Source organism: Urocampus carinirostris, chromosome 16, assembly GCF_059441175.1.
Source record: "Urocampus carinirostris isolate Australia breed hairy pipefish chromosome 16, RoL_Ucar_1.0, whole genome shotgun sequence".
In the NCBI taxonomy this organism is placed as follows: domain Eukaryota; kingdom Metazoa; phylum Chordata; class Actinopteri; order Syngnathiformes; family Syngnathidae; genus Urocampus; species Urocampus carinirostris.
The window spans coordinates 17359098-17374506 of NC_142364.1; the positions used below are offsets into that span (position 1 = coordinate 17359098).

General features: G+C 39.6%; 2 protein-coding genes and 1 long non-coding RNA gene across 3 annotated transcripts in view; 1 reads left to right on the top strand and 2 right to left on the bottom strand.

The window, feature by feature from the left end:
- Positions 1-2750, bottom strand: part of slc27a4 (solute carrier family 27 member 4) — a 27744-nt gene extending 24994 nt beyond the window's left edge. Inside the window, exon 1 of the mRNA XM_088356099.1 lies at positions 2403-2750. The gene's annotated coding sequence lies outside the window, so the exon portion shown is untranslated. The remainder of the gene's footprint in view (positions 1-2402) is intronic.
- LOC148350485 (uncharacterized) lies at positions 2308-10312 on the top strand. Its single transcript, XR_015853048.1, has 3 exons — positions 2308-2562; positions 5927-6120; positions 9156-10312. It is a non-coding gene; the product is annotated as an uncharacterized LOC148350485 (long non-coding RNA).
- swi5 (SWI5 homologous recombination repair protein) lies at positions 5477-12190 on the bottom strand. The gene is made up of 5 exons (XM_088356097.1): positions 12026-12190; positions 11740-11788; positions 10784-10887; positions 10527-10621; positions 5477-5991 (listed from the first exon to the last, which is right to left on the bottom strand). The coding sequence occupies exons 1-5, from the start codon at positions 12121-12123 to the stop codon at positions 5927-5929; spliced, it is 411 nt and encodes a 136-aa protein (XP_088212223.1). The 5' UTR covers positions 12124-12190; the 3' UTR covers positions 5477-5926.
- Positions 12191-15409: the final 3219 nt, after the last annotated feature.

Sequence of the window (15409 nt, forward strand, 5' to 3'; positions counted from 1 at the left end):
CCATGACCCCCACGAAGAAATCGGAATGTTTTGACCCTTGTTTTATTGTCATTGTACAAGAGTAAAACAAATTCGGAGGGCTTCTCTTTTCAGTGTAAAAAAAGCAATTTAGAGAGCAGCTGGCGAGCTGCGTGCATCGGGTGTGGTCAAATGGAGACAGATCTCAGCAATGATTAAATTAAGACCGTCCCGAATTGTAGTGGTTTTCCACGAGTTGGGGCTCAATGTCATCCATTTCATGGCTAATGGATATTGCGATGGCAAGATAGACGGTCCACAGCAGTGGCTTCTTAGAGTTGTTAGCCTAGCCGTTGGCTCTTGCCTTCTCCCTGACGCCGCCATACAAGTCGCTCCTGGAACTCGCTAATAATACACTTAGCACCCGCTTATGATCAGCATTTCTTTGCATTCTTCTGACTTTCCTATGAGTCCAATTTAATCGATGAATTTATTCTTAAGGTAACGAGCTGCTAAAAGCTAGCGGTTGCTTTCCTTCCCTTCCTTTGTTTTAATTTGGAGAAGTTGACACCGCATGCCCACCCCAGCATACGTGAGCCTATCATGTCAGCACACAGAGACACCCACCCAACACCCTTATTATTCTGTCCCTGGTGAATAAAATGCACGATACAATGATATTAATAACAAAGACGAAATCACTTCATTTAAAAATCCCCGAAAGTGGCTAAACAGCAAGCTCAAAGTAGCGAGGGGCAAATCTCAAGTGTTACATTAATAGTCTGTTCGGTCAAGAATATATATTCCTAACTAGGGCTGAAATCTAATCAATATTGCAATATGATGAAATGGAATTGTGTAATCACAAGACACTGCTTTTTTCAGGGATTCATAATTCCAAGTTTGTGAGTGTTGGAGAATTGTCACTGTTCAGGTTTTTAAGGCACCGGCTAGTCAGAGGTTTTAACAACACGAGCCAATAAAGAAGAAGCAAAGTAAGTAACTGTGGGAGAGAGACAAATTTTAAGTGGTATATTTGTTTATGTGGGACACAGGCTCTGGCAATATTCTCATCTCTCATCTCATTAGCTGCACCGCTTAACCTCAATAGGGTCGCGGGGTGCTGGAGCCCATCCCAGCAATCATCGGGCAGTGGGACACCCTGAACTGGTTGCCAGCCAATCGCAGGGCACACAGGGACAGACAACTCACTCGCTCATCCACACCTAGGGACAATTTGAAACAGCCAATTCACCTGAAATGCATGTTTTTGGAATGTGGGAGGAAACCGGAGTGCCCGGAGGAAACCCACACAAGCTCGGGGAGAACATACAAACTCCGCACAGGAAGTCTGGAGCTGGATTTGAACCCACGCAGGATGTTCCCATGACTTGAACTGTGCCGCACATGCGCTAACCACTGCGCCGCCGTGCTGCCTCTGGCAATATTATTTTTCATTAATATTATCAAACCATCAAATTAGAATATGTGCTGAACAATGAGCTTTTAACTGAAGATCTGCATGTTCGAGAGCATTCTCCATTCGAGCCCCGGTGCTGTAGAAATCTCTGACCTCTGAGATTAGATCTGCAATTTCAGTTGAACTGTTTAAATCTAGGCTCAGAACACATTTATATTCTATATCCTAGGAATGACCTATTTCATGTTGACAATATAAATGTATTGTTTGTTATAGCAACATCAGTTGCAGCCAGGTCAACCTGTAAGGGGGATTGCCTCATGTGCGGCTCCTTCTCAAGGTTTCTTCATTTTCCTCATGTTGACGTTGTTTTGAGTTTTTCCTTGCACTCACGTAGGTTTTAGATCAAGGGATGCTGTCATAATAGTGTGTAGTTGGCGATAGTCTGTCCAGCCCTTTGAGACATCTTGTGATTAAGGGTGTCACAAATAAACATGACTTGGAGAAAGTGTTGGGTGGTTTTGTTAAATTTTGCCATAAAATATATGGTGAGGCTTCAAAAAGAAAAAAAAAACAAGTTAAAAAGGGTTGCTTTGGGTCGAAAAGGCTCCAGATGCCTGGGCTAGGGGGTAAAATGGTCACCAGGTGTACGCCAATGTAAAAAGGTTGAGAATCACTAAGACCCAACAAGATTTTCGTGAGGGTCAAAAGGCACCCGGAAATGTGTAAGAATCATATTGCACTTAAGGAATAGCACATGTACGCTTTTACTCGTGGCCTATGTAGACGAGCAGATGCAAATCCAGTCTGGAGCCGATGCCTAATGCATTTTAGATAAACACATCAGTGGAAGTTTGACGCAGCCGCGGTGCGCCCAAAGACAGAACGGGCGTGCCGCGTAACCGCATCTGATGGATTTAGCCCCCTGATCGGCCGCAAGGTTGACGGAGGACAAGCGCATGGTCATCATCACGTGACGTCAAGCTTTTGTTCCACACGCAATCGGACACAAAACGCTTCTCACCTGGGCCGCTTTTACGCAAACGAAGAAACGGCAGACGCGACGCTCTTTGATCGGCTTTAGTGGCCAGCCTGCAGCTCGCCGAACCTCGCCTCCCACTCGGCTTGATAGCGGCGCGGAGACGCACGGACACAGCGCCGGGGAATCGTCCTCCCTCTTTGTGGTAGCTAACAACGCGGCGCCTCCGCTGCGATCGGCTTGAATGAGCGTGTCGTTTTTAAGCGGGCGAGCATCATCCGTGCGTTATTCCCATCCGCGATATGATTTCTAGCTTCATCGCGATTGCCGCAGCCTTTCTAGCTGGCGTAATTCAAACGACCTTACAGTTTTTTCACATCTAACGCCCGCCCTTCGCCGGCGAGCGCAGCGCGAATAAGCGGGAATTGACAGCAACTTTAACCTATTGCAGCCCTCTATTGCCTGTGACGTCACGACAAAGAGAGGCGGGCGCTTGACGGGAAGGAAAGTGCGGCGCGGCCTGCCTGCTTGTTGCTTGAGCGTTGACAATACACACAACACACGTGACGTCATTCGCATACCCGGAAGTGAAAATGGCCGTGTTGTGTAGGGTTTAACAAAAACTACCAGCTGCGCATGCGTCAACAATGCTGTTTTTTCCAATACGCATGCGTGGACGCTCATATTTTGACAGCATACGAGCAGGGATGGGAGGGTTACTTTAAAAATGCCATACGATACCGTTACCAAATACCTGTTGTAATCCGACTATCATATTATTGCAGTTATGTAACTTGGTTACCTTTGAGTTACCCCAATACCAAATATGGTAATAAAAGTCAAGTCATTTTTATTTGTATAGCCCTTAATCACAAGGAGTCTCAAAAGGCTGCACAGGTTATTGCACAGACTATTATTTCAGACTAGTATTACACCATCCCCTGATCAGGAAACAACATGAGGGCAAGGAAAAACTCAAAAACCTCAACATGAGGAAAATGAAGAAACCTTGAGAAGGTACCGCACATGTGGTATCTCCCTTTCAGGATTACCAGGCAAAGGATGTTGCAATTACAAATAATATAGAGATATTGTCCTAAATAAGTATAGGTTATTCATATGCTATAGAGTAGAAGTGTGTTTTAAGCTTAGATTTAAACATTTCCACTGAGTTTGCTGATCGGATCTCAGGGGGAAGAGCATTCCACAGCACCGGTGCCCGGATGGAGAAGAAAAAATCAACTAAATATAAATGAAATGACTAAATTTAAATTAAATTTAAATGTAAAACAAATAGAGAAAATCAAGATCAGCCATGTGCTTGTAGTCCAACAAAATAGTGCTCACGTTTTAACCATGAAGTATATGTAACATACCTGTCAACCTCAACAGCTCCATGCCCTTGCAAACTGTCGTATTTTCCCTTACAAAATACAAAATAAAAAATCTTACACCATGTTTTTTTTCCAAACGTGTTTATTTATGTAGTTTAACATGTTATATTGTACACATGTTTCGTTATATCATTCTGTACATATTCTTCTCATCTCGTTAGCCGTACCGCTTATCCTCATTAGGGTCGCGGGGGGGCTGGAGCCCATCCCAGCCATCTTCGGGCAGTGGGCAGGGGACACCCTGAACTGGTTGCCAGCAAGTCGCAGGGCACACGGGGACAAACAACTCATTCGCTCATTCACACCTAGGGACAATTTGGACCGGCCAATTCACCTGAAATGCATGCTTTTGGAATGTGGGAGGAAACCGGAGTGCCCGGAGGAAACCCACGCAAGCACGGGGAGAACATACAAACTCCGCACAGAAAGTCTGGAGCTGGATTTGAACCCACTACAGGTTCCCATGACATGAACTGTGCCGCACAAGCGCTAACCACTGCGCCGCCGTGCTGCCCTACATATTCTTATTAATAATAAAAAAGAAAAATCAAGAACAATTGTTATCAGCGTAATTAAAATATCCATTAATAACACTTTAATTTTAAATTTGTAAATAAAGATATTTTTGGAGGAAAAAATTAGTTGGGATTTCTATTTTGTAAACCAAATTACAATATCAACCATTGATGCGTAGTGCCTAATTTCGACTCCCCTGCAAAATACCCCCACCCCCCTCACGTGAACGCGCATTCTGCTGCACTTCCGACACTAGCTTTATTGTTTTAATAAGCTTATTATACAGAATACGATTGTTATTGTCGGAAGCGCAGCAGAATGCGCGTTCACGCGAGGGGGGGAGGATTTTGCAGGGGAGTCGAAATTAGGCACTACAGCGACAGACGCATAGCATCAAACGCACGCTTCATTTGCAACGGGAAAAAAAAACATACCGAGATGGAGGCTACCGCGGCGAACTCGTTTGACTTGATTGATAGTCGGTGTATACCGGATGGTACCCATAATTGACAAATTTGCGATTCCCGTACAGATTTCTTGTACGTCGTACACGTCTTAAAATGCATGATAAACGTACTTCGTATGGCAAAAACGTACAGGTTGACAGGTATGATGTATTGAGCAAGAATAAAACTTTCTCTTTCATATGGTGGATAAAACACGCTTGTTTTTTGTCCACATTAAGAACCCTATATTGGTTTAAACACATGAAGTGTTTACTTTCTAAATTTCCAATACTGTATTATACACTCCAGGACTTCCTGTCATCTCTCTGTCTCTCCAGTGTCAGTAATTGAAATACATCTAGTACATTTGGTATATATGAATGTAAGACACATGTGAATGAGTGCATGAAGGGAATGAATGGCTGCTTTAAAGAATTCTGTGGAAGAGGGCACATGCTCCCATTAAATTTCATTCACGTGATTTCATTTGTTCATACTTGTTGATGTTGTCTCGTTAGTTGCACTTTAATTTCATGGCACTTTTCTGTAAGTTTCGCGACGTTTGTGGTCATATGGTCAGGCACCTTAGGATGCTCCACCGTTCACCCAAAATTCAAGCATTTTCAAGGATTTCAAGCACCCGACGAACCCTGGGATCTTATATGAAAACCTGCAGTTAAAGATAGGATTTATCCTTAGAAGTAGACCAAACAATATTATTTTCCCGAGTGTAGTCGAGTAGAGAAAAAAACATGTTTTTTTTTAAACTTTTTATTTCTCACACACAATTTGACATAGGGTTGGGTCACCCATCATACAACACAACCAAAAAATATATACAATTGACATAGCCATAAATAACAAAAGAAACAACAACAAAAAATGTTAATCCATAAACAGTTTTAACGGCAATAGGGACACATCCAACTTTGTCTATACTCAACATGTCAGACATATGGGAACCGTACTGTTTTTGGAGTTATGGTGATGCTATGAATTAAACAATGAACATATGCTTTTTACTTTTGAAAGAAACGGCACCCTAAAAAGTGGCTGAATCAGAACACACAATGGTTTAGCACATCGCAAAAAACAACGATTATAATAAATAAAAACAGAAGCAAAGTAGCGGTTCACATCCAGCCTTGTTGAAATATTCTACCAAAATACACGAATGTAGACTCCTCAAACATTTCAAAACTTATTTTTACAGTCAGTCCTCCAGTTCCAGGCCAAAGTGGCTGTAGAGGTCTCTGATGGTGGTCCCGCGTAGAGCAGCTGCAAGAAACAGAAACGCAGGAGGAGTTATACTTGCCTTTGACTCATGGTGGGGACTCCTGCCTCCCTCCCTCATTTACAAGAACCCTCTTGACTTATTCTTCAAACAAATGGAAAACAAATGCCAATGTAGGCTGATGTATGATGTATTCAACAACCTAGAGGCTTTAAAAAACTATTTGAGGCTTGGCAATGTTCCAAGCATTTTGTCTGTATAGTTGAAATGCATAGTAAGAGCGTACTTTATTTAGATTGAGGAGCTGTCCAAAATACAGCTTGCGGGCCACCAGCAGCCAAATAACTTTCAGTGGGTTGCAGAATATATCACAGATTATATTTGGTACTATAACACGTGCTCATATTTAGAACTGCTTAAATGTCGAGCAATACGGAATAACAGGAAACCAATTGAACCGTTACCGGCCTCCCAAAAGCATCCAAGTTAACCCTAAATAGCTTAAAAAAAATTATCTTCCTGATCACTAAAAACGCATTCAAATAGTAATTGAACGTAAAAATACAGTAATAAGATGAATATGATAATAATAAAACCCCTTGGCATACACCGTACCCATGGGAAAAGCACACGCTAAACTGGGATGAAATTAAGCTGGTAGCGAGCAGTTTCGAGCAGGGTTGGGTAGGGTTACTTTAACTTGATTACTTTCAATTACTTTTGGATTACTCCAATACTAAATATGCTAATAAAAGACAAAAGAAACTAAATATGAATACAATTACTAAATTTTGTGCAGGCTTGGGGAGTAACGAAACACATGGAACGGCAAAAATGATGTTGGCAAGCTGTTTGGATTTATTTTCATTTTGTTTCTGTCGCATTTTATGTTTGTTTTGCCAGAGATCAAAGCCAGGAGAGAAAGCTTACCATGTGTTGTGAGTCATAATCTTATTCATATTTAGTTTCTTTTGTCTTTTATTAGCATATTTGGTATTGGAGTAATCCAAAAGTAATTGAAAGTAATCCAGTTAAAGTAACCCTACCCAACCCTGGTTTCGAGCAATCTCAAGTGGTAACATCTGGAAATTTGGATTTTCCCTCATGTGTCAGGCAAGACTTTGTTCGAAATACATCTCGTATCTCGAATTTTAGCAGGAGCGCTCAAAACTTGCTGAACCTTTCACCTATTGGTTGATGGGTGTAGAAGCAAATTAGTTCAACACTGGTAAACCAATTGGTGAAAAGTTCAGGCAACTGGGCCGCCTTCTCATTTAAATAATATTTTGTTGTGATAAAATACGAGACAAAATAAATATTGAACTAAAAAAATGACAAAATGCATAAATAAATGAATCAATTGCATTTATGTCATACAGTGGAACCTCGGTTCTCGACCATAATCCGTTCCATTTCTTTGTACGAAAACCGATTTGAACGATCACCGAAGCCGTTTTTTCCCATTAAAAGTAATGTAAAATTGTTTTAATCCGTTCCAACACCCTGAATGTTTATCTTGAATATTTAACGTAAAGCTAACCCAGGCTAATCGTGCGTTAGCGTAATCTTCCGTATGAAAGATTACGCTAACATGAACGTGTAAAAATAAAAAAAGCAGGTCGTTTCCACGTCATTTAGCACCCGGGTCTCCACAACAAGTGGTGAGCGGTTAAAGGATAAACAAAAGAATTATGAATAGGATTTCTTACCGGTCGGCTGAAGCATGCTGTATTCCTGAAAGAAGGAAAACTCGCACACCTTCTTCATATTTTGCTATTATTTCTTTCTTAAATGCAATAGTTGTACGCACTACTTCTCTTTTTTTACCTGTAGCAACTTTGCTGCTTGCACCAACCTTCTTCCGAGGCATAATTAGGGGTTAAAACACTCCCTTCACTGCTTTTGAAAAACGAAAACAGAAAAGGAGTGCGCGTTGCCGTGACAACAGTTCTTCACGAGGGGCGGGGGCAATCTACACTCGTACGCCGCTCAGCGTCGCCCCTAGCGTACCGGCGTTCGAACTCCGATTTTTTGAACGAAAAGCGAAGCAAAAATTTCTCGAAATTTTTGGTCGAGAACCGATTTGTTCGAACTGAGAGGCGTTCAAAAACCGAGGTTCCACTGTATTTAGGTATTATGTGTTTTATTTACGTGTTCATTTATTTGTATGGCATATATCTATACATTTATTTATACATATGGCAGCATTGGTCCTCCATATCATACAGCATAGATTTGGTCACATGTTTATTTGTGGCAGGACAAAATGATCATATTGCTAATGTTTTGTATAATAGGTAAATAAATATGTTTAGCTATCGAACACCCCTATGCATCCATTAATTTTAATGTTTAAAAAACACACACACGCAAAAAAAACGTCACCCTTAGTACAATGCAGCGACTGACAGATGAACTTCTCAGGACACAAGTGTTGTCTCCGGCAAGTACTGCCGACCATCTCCTCACATCACCATTCTCCTGATGCAGGCTGTCCGCCCACTCACAGTGACGCTGTGTCGCACGTCAAACTCTGTGTCCTAGCGTGGACTTCACATGGTTAAAATGAACCAACGGGGTCAGAAGGGAGGAATTTTCTGCTTGTTTGCATAGACTGTACTTGTGTGTAAATGCTGGACAGAGATGGTGATTGTGTCTAAGTGTTGTAAATGACCACCATTATTCTGGAGGGGAAATGCTATCTGTTTACAAAGGAGTCATTATTAATGTGAACAGCGTGTTGTAGCAGCAACAATTCTTTTTTTAAAAAGGCGATGTGCCATGAAAGACAAACATGAGAAAATGTAAAGAGATCCCTCACGGTGATGTCACTTCTCTGCCGCTGTGCTTAAGTAGTTAAAAAGTTCACTACTCCTTATACTTGCTGTGATTCATCCACTTTTGTTAAGTTAGGAAGGCTCAAACTTCTTCATTTTGAAGCAATTTCTAGAAGCTTGAAATTTCAGTTGACTTTTATAGCCTTACAATGCCTTAAAACACTAACATGGTGCGCTTGGAGAAAATAAAGTACTATTGTTTGACATAACACTTCTTAAAAAGCTTTACAAATGAAGCACGCTTTTTCCAATTGACACAAGACAACACTTTGGTGCCCTCTACTGGGTGACTGCAGAAATCGAGCTCTTATGAGCCACCATGCGGAAGTATGTGTCATAACCAATGAACAGCTGTATGTCACTGCCAACAGCGCGATACTGATCACTGGTACCATTTGAAGCATGGTTTCATATCACCGTCGTTGTGAGACAGGCCTGGATTTTCTCTCCAACTTTATTCAACATCTTCCTGGAGAGGATCATGACCGAAGCTCTGAACCAACATGAAGGTACAGTCAGCTTTGGGGGACACAACATTACAACCTCAGGTTTGCTGATGATATTGACGGCTTGTCAGGAGAAGAACAGGAACTCAGACATCTGGTCAATTGCCTGGAGAAATCATCAACCGAGTATGAGAAGGAAATCAGCACAGAAACAAAAAACAAAAGCAGTGACCAACAACCCTAAAGGTATCACCACAAACATTCCTATCAACAAATGATAACTCGAACCTGGCATCCAAATTTCAATATCATGGAGCTGTCATATCAGAAGAGGGTTCAGAACCAGTAATCCTAGCCAGGATAGCTCAAACCACAACCACACTTGCCAGACTCAAACCCATCTGCTGGGACAAGAACATAATGAAATCAAACTTTAAACGAATGCAAGCATTGGTTACTCCCATCTTCCTCTCTTACAGCAAAACTGGAAAAGAAAATTTAGACCATGCGACAAACGAAACAGTGCCTGACACCATCAGGGGGCACATTGGACCCTACTAAGAACTGTTGTCAACTGTGTGCAGACAAAATCTTCAGCGGTAAGGCCATGTCACAAGAATATCCGGACTAGCCAAGGGGGCAGGAGAAGAGGAAGACCGAAAAAGATCTGGGACGATAACATCGAAAATGGACTAGTGCCAACTTTGACACAACCCAAAAACAGGCCAGGAACCGTCAACAGTGGAGAAAGCGGTCCAGAGTTGCGTCCTCATTAGTGCCCCGACGACCCATGCGGTTAAGGGATCTGTGTGATATAACACGACTCCAAACAAATCCCCAATTACTCCAAAAATGTTCTCATATTACCTTTTTTCATAGGCACACAGAATGTATCCCAAGTGTAAACTATTTTCATTGTTTTGCAGATTCTGGTGTGTCATGATTAGTGGTAAGAAACCTTTTTTAAAATTACTTTTACAGATGATTACTGATGAATCATGACTCTCACAATAATCTAAACAATAGTCCCAAATGTTTACAAAGCCAGTGTAGTGTTTGTTTTCTTACTTGCCAAAGGACAACTTGCCCTTTACAAGTTTGATTTAGATAGTGGATCACTCTGTTACATAACCTGATTAATCAAAATAATGTGATACTGATAGACTGTTTTCAAAACGTGTGTATTCAGATAATAAACAAAAACAGCTGAGTACAAAATGAACATTATTTAACACTGACAGACCAATCTATCAAAGTATTGATCGATATTTTCAGATTTATCATCAGTTTTCATACCTAGTCTGCCCAGCAGGGCCTGTCCAATGTCCTTGATGTCATTGTACTCATGCAGCCTATCAATGTGACACTCCAGCTCCTCTACTTTGCAGCCCCTGGGGACGAAACAAAACACTATTTTAAACCAGAATGAAGACAACAAATTAATGTCAATATCTTGATAGTTCTTCATAAAAGTCCCTTTACATACACACTTAAATGAGACAATCGCGGTCCCATGCTTGCTCAAGGAATGTTACAAAAGCAGCTGTGCTTACTCCAACTCCAGCTGAGAAATCTCAGCATCCAGCTGCATCCTCCTTTTCTCCAGCTCCTCCACCTCTTCTTCAGGACTTAATTTGGAAGGCTTTGTTACTTGACCCTGTGATTGATTGGAAGGCTTTTTTACTTGATCTTGTGTTTATCAGTTCATCAGATATAGATAGAAGCAGATAACTACAGATAGATAGGAACAAATAACTAGATAGATAGATAGAAACAGATAACTAGAGCGAGATAGATAGAAACAGATAACTAGAGATAGATAGAAACAGATAACTAGAGATAGATAGAAACATAACTAGAGAGAGAGATAGATAACTAGATAGATAGTTTTAAACAGACAACTAGAGATAGGTAGAAACAAAAAACTAGAGATAGATAGTTAGAAACAGACAACTAGAGATAGATAGATAGAAAGATAACTAGAGAGAGATAGATAGAAACATAACTAGATAGATAGAAACAGATAACTAGATAGATAGAAACAGATAACTAGAGATAGATAGATAGAAACAGATAACTAGAGATAGATAGATAGAAACAGATAACTAGAGATAGATTGATAGAAACATTTATATGGATAGAAACAGATAACTAGAGAGAGAGAGATAGAAACATAGAACTAGAGATAGATAGAAACATAACTAGAGAGAGATAGATAGAAACAGATAACTAGAGATCGTTAGATAGAAACATAACAAGAGAGAGATAGATGGAAACAGATAACTAGAGAGAGATAGATAGAAACAGATAACTAGAGAGAGATAGATAGAAACAGATAACTAAAGATAGATAGATATAAACAGATAACTAGAGAAAGATAGATAGATACAGATAACTAGAGATAGATAGATACAGATAACTAGAGATTGATATAGAGATAGATAGATAACTAGAGATAGATAGATAACAAGAGAGATGAAACATCCTGGTATCTGAGGTGTGTACTTACTGGTGATTTGAAGTTGGAGTTTACTTTCTTAAACTTTGATAGAGGAGTTCTACAAGACAATGAAATTCAGAAAGGCATGTTAATGGCTGCTAAAAATAGCAAGACAAGCTTTCAAAATACGTTTCTGCAAAATTGGTAGGGTGAAACTTAACCATACGGTTACATATTTTCTCTACAGGAAAAAAAATACATGATAAGAAACATGTCAAAGAGTACATATGGTATGATGAAAACGACTTGTTCATAACTGTTACCGAAAGGTATATGAAACTTAATTAAATTTAACCTGCTTATCGGTCCTCTTTTGGGGTGATGCCCATCCGGTGTCGAAATTGGGCTAGCAGACGTGGTTGCAATATTCTCACAATGTCCCTCCGAATTCATATTTGATTTGAAATAGAATTTGGCGATTGGTGGGCCGACATTGAAGCGGAAAAACAAAACAGGAAGTTTGCGCCTGGCGGGGTTTTCTTTAACTGAGATATGATTGGCTGTTAAAATGTGAAAGGCGGGACTTTAATGACGTCATGACGGTGACCGGTAAAAATGAAACCATTCATTGCCTTTCAATGTGATGTGAAACATGATATCTATAAATCCTTCCCTGGATCAAGAGGCAATTAAAACAAATAATCTATGCATAAAAATTGGCATTTTTATGTAACTTTCTGTTTTCCCCCTGGCATGTTTTATTTTGTTGTTGTTTGCATTTCGATTTGTAGTAAGAATTAAATGGACTGTTTACACAACACTGGTAAAATGTTTGTATGTTTCTACGTTTGTTCAATAAAGCTTTGAGAAAAAGAAAAAAACTACTGTACTCCATTTGCAATTTGATTTTTTTTTTAATAATGCCAACACAAGGTTGCACAACGATATTTATAGGTAGGTGTACTGTATATGAAAAAAAAATTGCGTACTTCCTTTAAACTGCATCTACTTATCCAAAAGTTATAAGGACAGATTTAGCGCTAAATCCTTATTACTTACCTTCATCCACATTTTTAAATAGATTAGAAAATATAGATATTTTGTTACTCTTAAATCAGCTGACTTTGTTCTTCTTGTTGAACAATTAAAAACTTCTTACTGGATCCGGTGTAATTGTTATAATTTATAAATATTTTAACTTTTCTTTTTGGTGTATCGTTGTTTTTGTTGCTGAAATAGAAAACAGACAAAATATTCTCAACCAGTTGACGGCTATATCTTTTTAATGATCTGGGTCGAAAATGTTTCTTATAATGATTGGAAAGGATAATATATAACATTTTAAAGATGATTCTCCCATTCACATTAGAACAAAGATCCTAAAAATCTTAAAGTCATATAAATTATACTTAAAATTAGCTATTGTTTTCTGCAAACGGGATAAGAACTATTTTTCAAGGCAATGCTAGTTCTGTTTTCAACCCTATTGTTTGACATGTACACTAGTGATTGTTCAATATGATTCATTAAGAAAGCTTAATGTAAAAAAAATACTGCTTGTTTTGAGCACAAACAACACATTTGTCAAACTCTCGGGCCAAATATGGTCTGTCACATCATTTTATGTGGCCGCAGACAATGCCGAGAGAAGCACAAGAGAAAAATTAGCTGCTTTGCGTCATCCAATGACTTGCAGTTTCCAAATGTCCACTGGATGTCGCCACTCACAAAGCATCCACTGTAACTGTATTTGCTGACTACCATGAATCAACCAGAAAACATGTAGGAAACCCACCCTCATGTCATTATACTTTAATAAAAGTCACGGATGTGCTATTTTACGCAATAGGAAAAATCCAAACTAAAAAAGAGCACCTAGGTCTTTGCAGACGTTTAAAGAAGCTTTAGCTCTTTTCTAACAGCGATATTTTCATATCTAGGTAAAGACTTTCATCCAAAAATAAAAAGTAGAAATGCTTTTAAACCATTAAATCAACAATTTGAATTAGTGTTTGTATGTTATTTTTGTCAGTGAGTTTCCCAAGTGAAATAAACCGTAGTGGAAATTAATTTGATTGTGATTTTTCTTTTTTTCTTTCTTATTTTTTTCAGTTGAAGAGATTTAATTGAATGGAAACTAAGTAAAACCCTCAATAACCTTTTTTACAATCAAATTTTACATTTGTTAATCATAATTTAATTGCGAGCCTTAGGCACACCTTTCATACCATTAATTTACTAGTCTGGCCCCCCGTGAGGTTGATTTATTTTCTACCTTGTGGCCCCCCGAGCTTGAGTTTGACTACCCTGACATACACAAACCACAGTAGCTTTTTCAACAAAAATGCACATCACTGCAAATGACTGGAAACAACGAACATATCTTTCGACTTATTTGGGGTTTTGATGCTAAATGAAACTGTAAAAAGGTTATATACTATTGCAAAAAACTGTAAAAATATAAACATTGTGATTTATATGTTGTTGTTTTTTTTACTGCCGTTGTTATATGTTTTTGCACTTATTTTCATTGCCTTATTGTTGCAATGCACGATTCATTTTCATTGCATGGTTATTATTTTAACTTAGACCAGTTTTCCAAGGACCACGTTGTGTTTATTTTTCCCCCTTTATCCTAGTAGTCTTTTATCATTTTCTCTTCAAAAGCTTTAATCGCAGTGGTGTCAAACTCATTTTAACTCGGGGGCCACACGATAGAACAAACATTCTGTCGGGGCCGGACTAGTAGATTAAAGAGAAAGAAAAAGAGATAAAGAAATAAGCGAAAGGGGGAGGGAAAGGGAAAGAGGGCGGGACAAAGAAAGAAAAAGAGAGAGAGGGAGAGAGCGTGAGAAACAAAAGATAAAATGTCGTGAGAGAAGGGGAAAAGAAAGGGAGAGGAAGAAAGAAATCCAAAGAGAAATGGAAAGACAGAAGGAGAGAAAAGAGAAAAGAAAGCGCAAAGGGTATGAAGAGAGAAAGAGAAAAGGAAAAAAAGGAAGTTAGAGCAAAAGAGGTTAAAAGACAAAGGAGAGAGAAAGAGAAAAAGAGAGAAACAGAGAATGAGAGAGACAGAGTGGGAGAAAAGGTGTGGAAAAGAAAGAAAGAAAGAAAGAGAGAGATGGAGAGAGAGAGAGAGAGAGAGAGAGAGAGAGAGAGAGAGAAATAAATAAATACAAGTACAAGTGTCTTTGTGAGAGGCACCAGGATTTGGCAACATCAAGTTGACATATTTCAACCCGCAGCTTGTTTTTCTCTTGCGCTTCTCTGAGTGTTGTCTCGCGGGCCGGATTCAATCCCTTAGCGGGCCCGATCTGGCCCGCGGTCCGCCTGTTCGACATTTGTGCTTTAGTGCATGTTTTAACCCGGGGTGCCATGTCTAATCTCGTTGCAAACAAGGTTTGCGACGTTAATATCAACGACTATTAAAAACAAATCAATTCTATCCTAAAAAATAATTTCAAACTCAACCACCAGAGGGCAATATATTACCAAATGAATGAATTTTGACGCTTGAGCCCCTCTTCTGGCTACATGAAAAAGCATGTTGCAGGATCACAGAGTGACACTTTGACATATCGTCGTCATGCGTTAATCCATATTCTGGCCTCTCTGGAGATCTCAGGCTCCAAGGCTGCCTTTCAGACTGATTCACCGCTACCGGGGCTCTAAATCGAAATCACTGGTGGATTAGCAAAGCAAAAGGTCAAGGCACTGTGTGCAACACATGCGCATAAGC

What these genes read in the sequence shown, in the direction of transcription:
- swi5 (XM_088356097.1), bottom strand. Translation starts at nt 12,123, where the DNA reads ATGAATTCGGAGGGACATTGTGAGAATATTGCAACCACGTCTGCTAGC. An exon ending in AAAAGAGGACCGATAAGCAG is followed by an intron (nt 11,789 to 12,025) that starts GTTAAATTTAAT and finishes ATTGTCTTGTAG; the next exon opens with AACTCCTCTATCAAAGTTTA. An exon ending in ATTTCTCAGCTGGAGTTGGA is followed by an intron (nt 10,622 to 10,783) that starts GTAAGCACAGCT and finishes TTTCGTCCCCAG; the next exon opens with GGGCTGCAAAGTAGAGGAGC.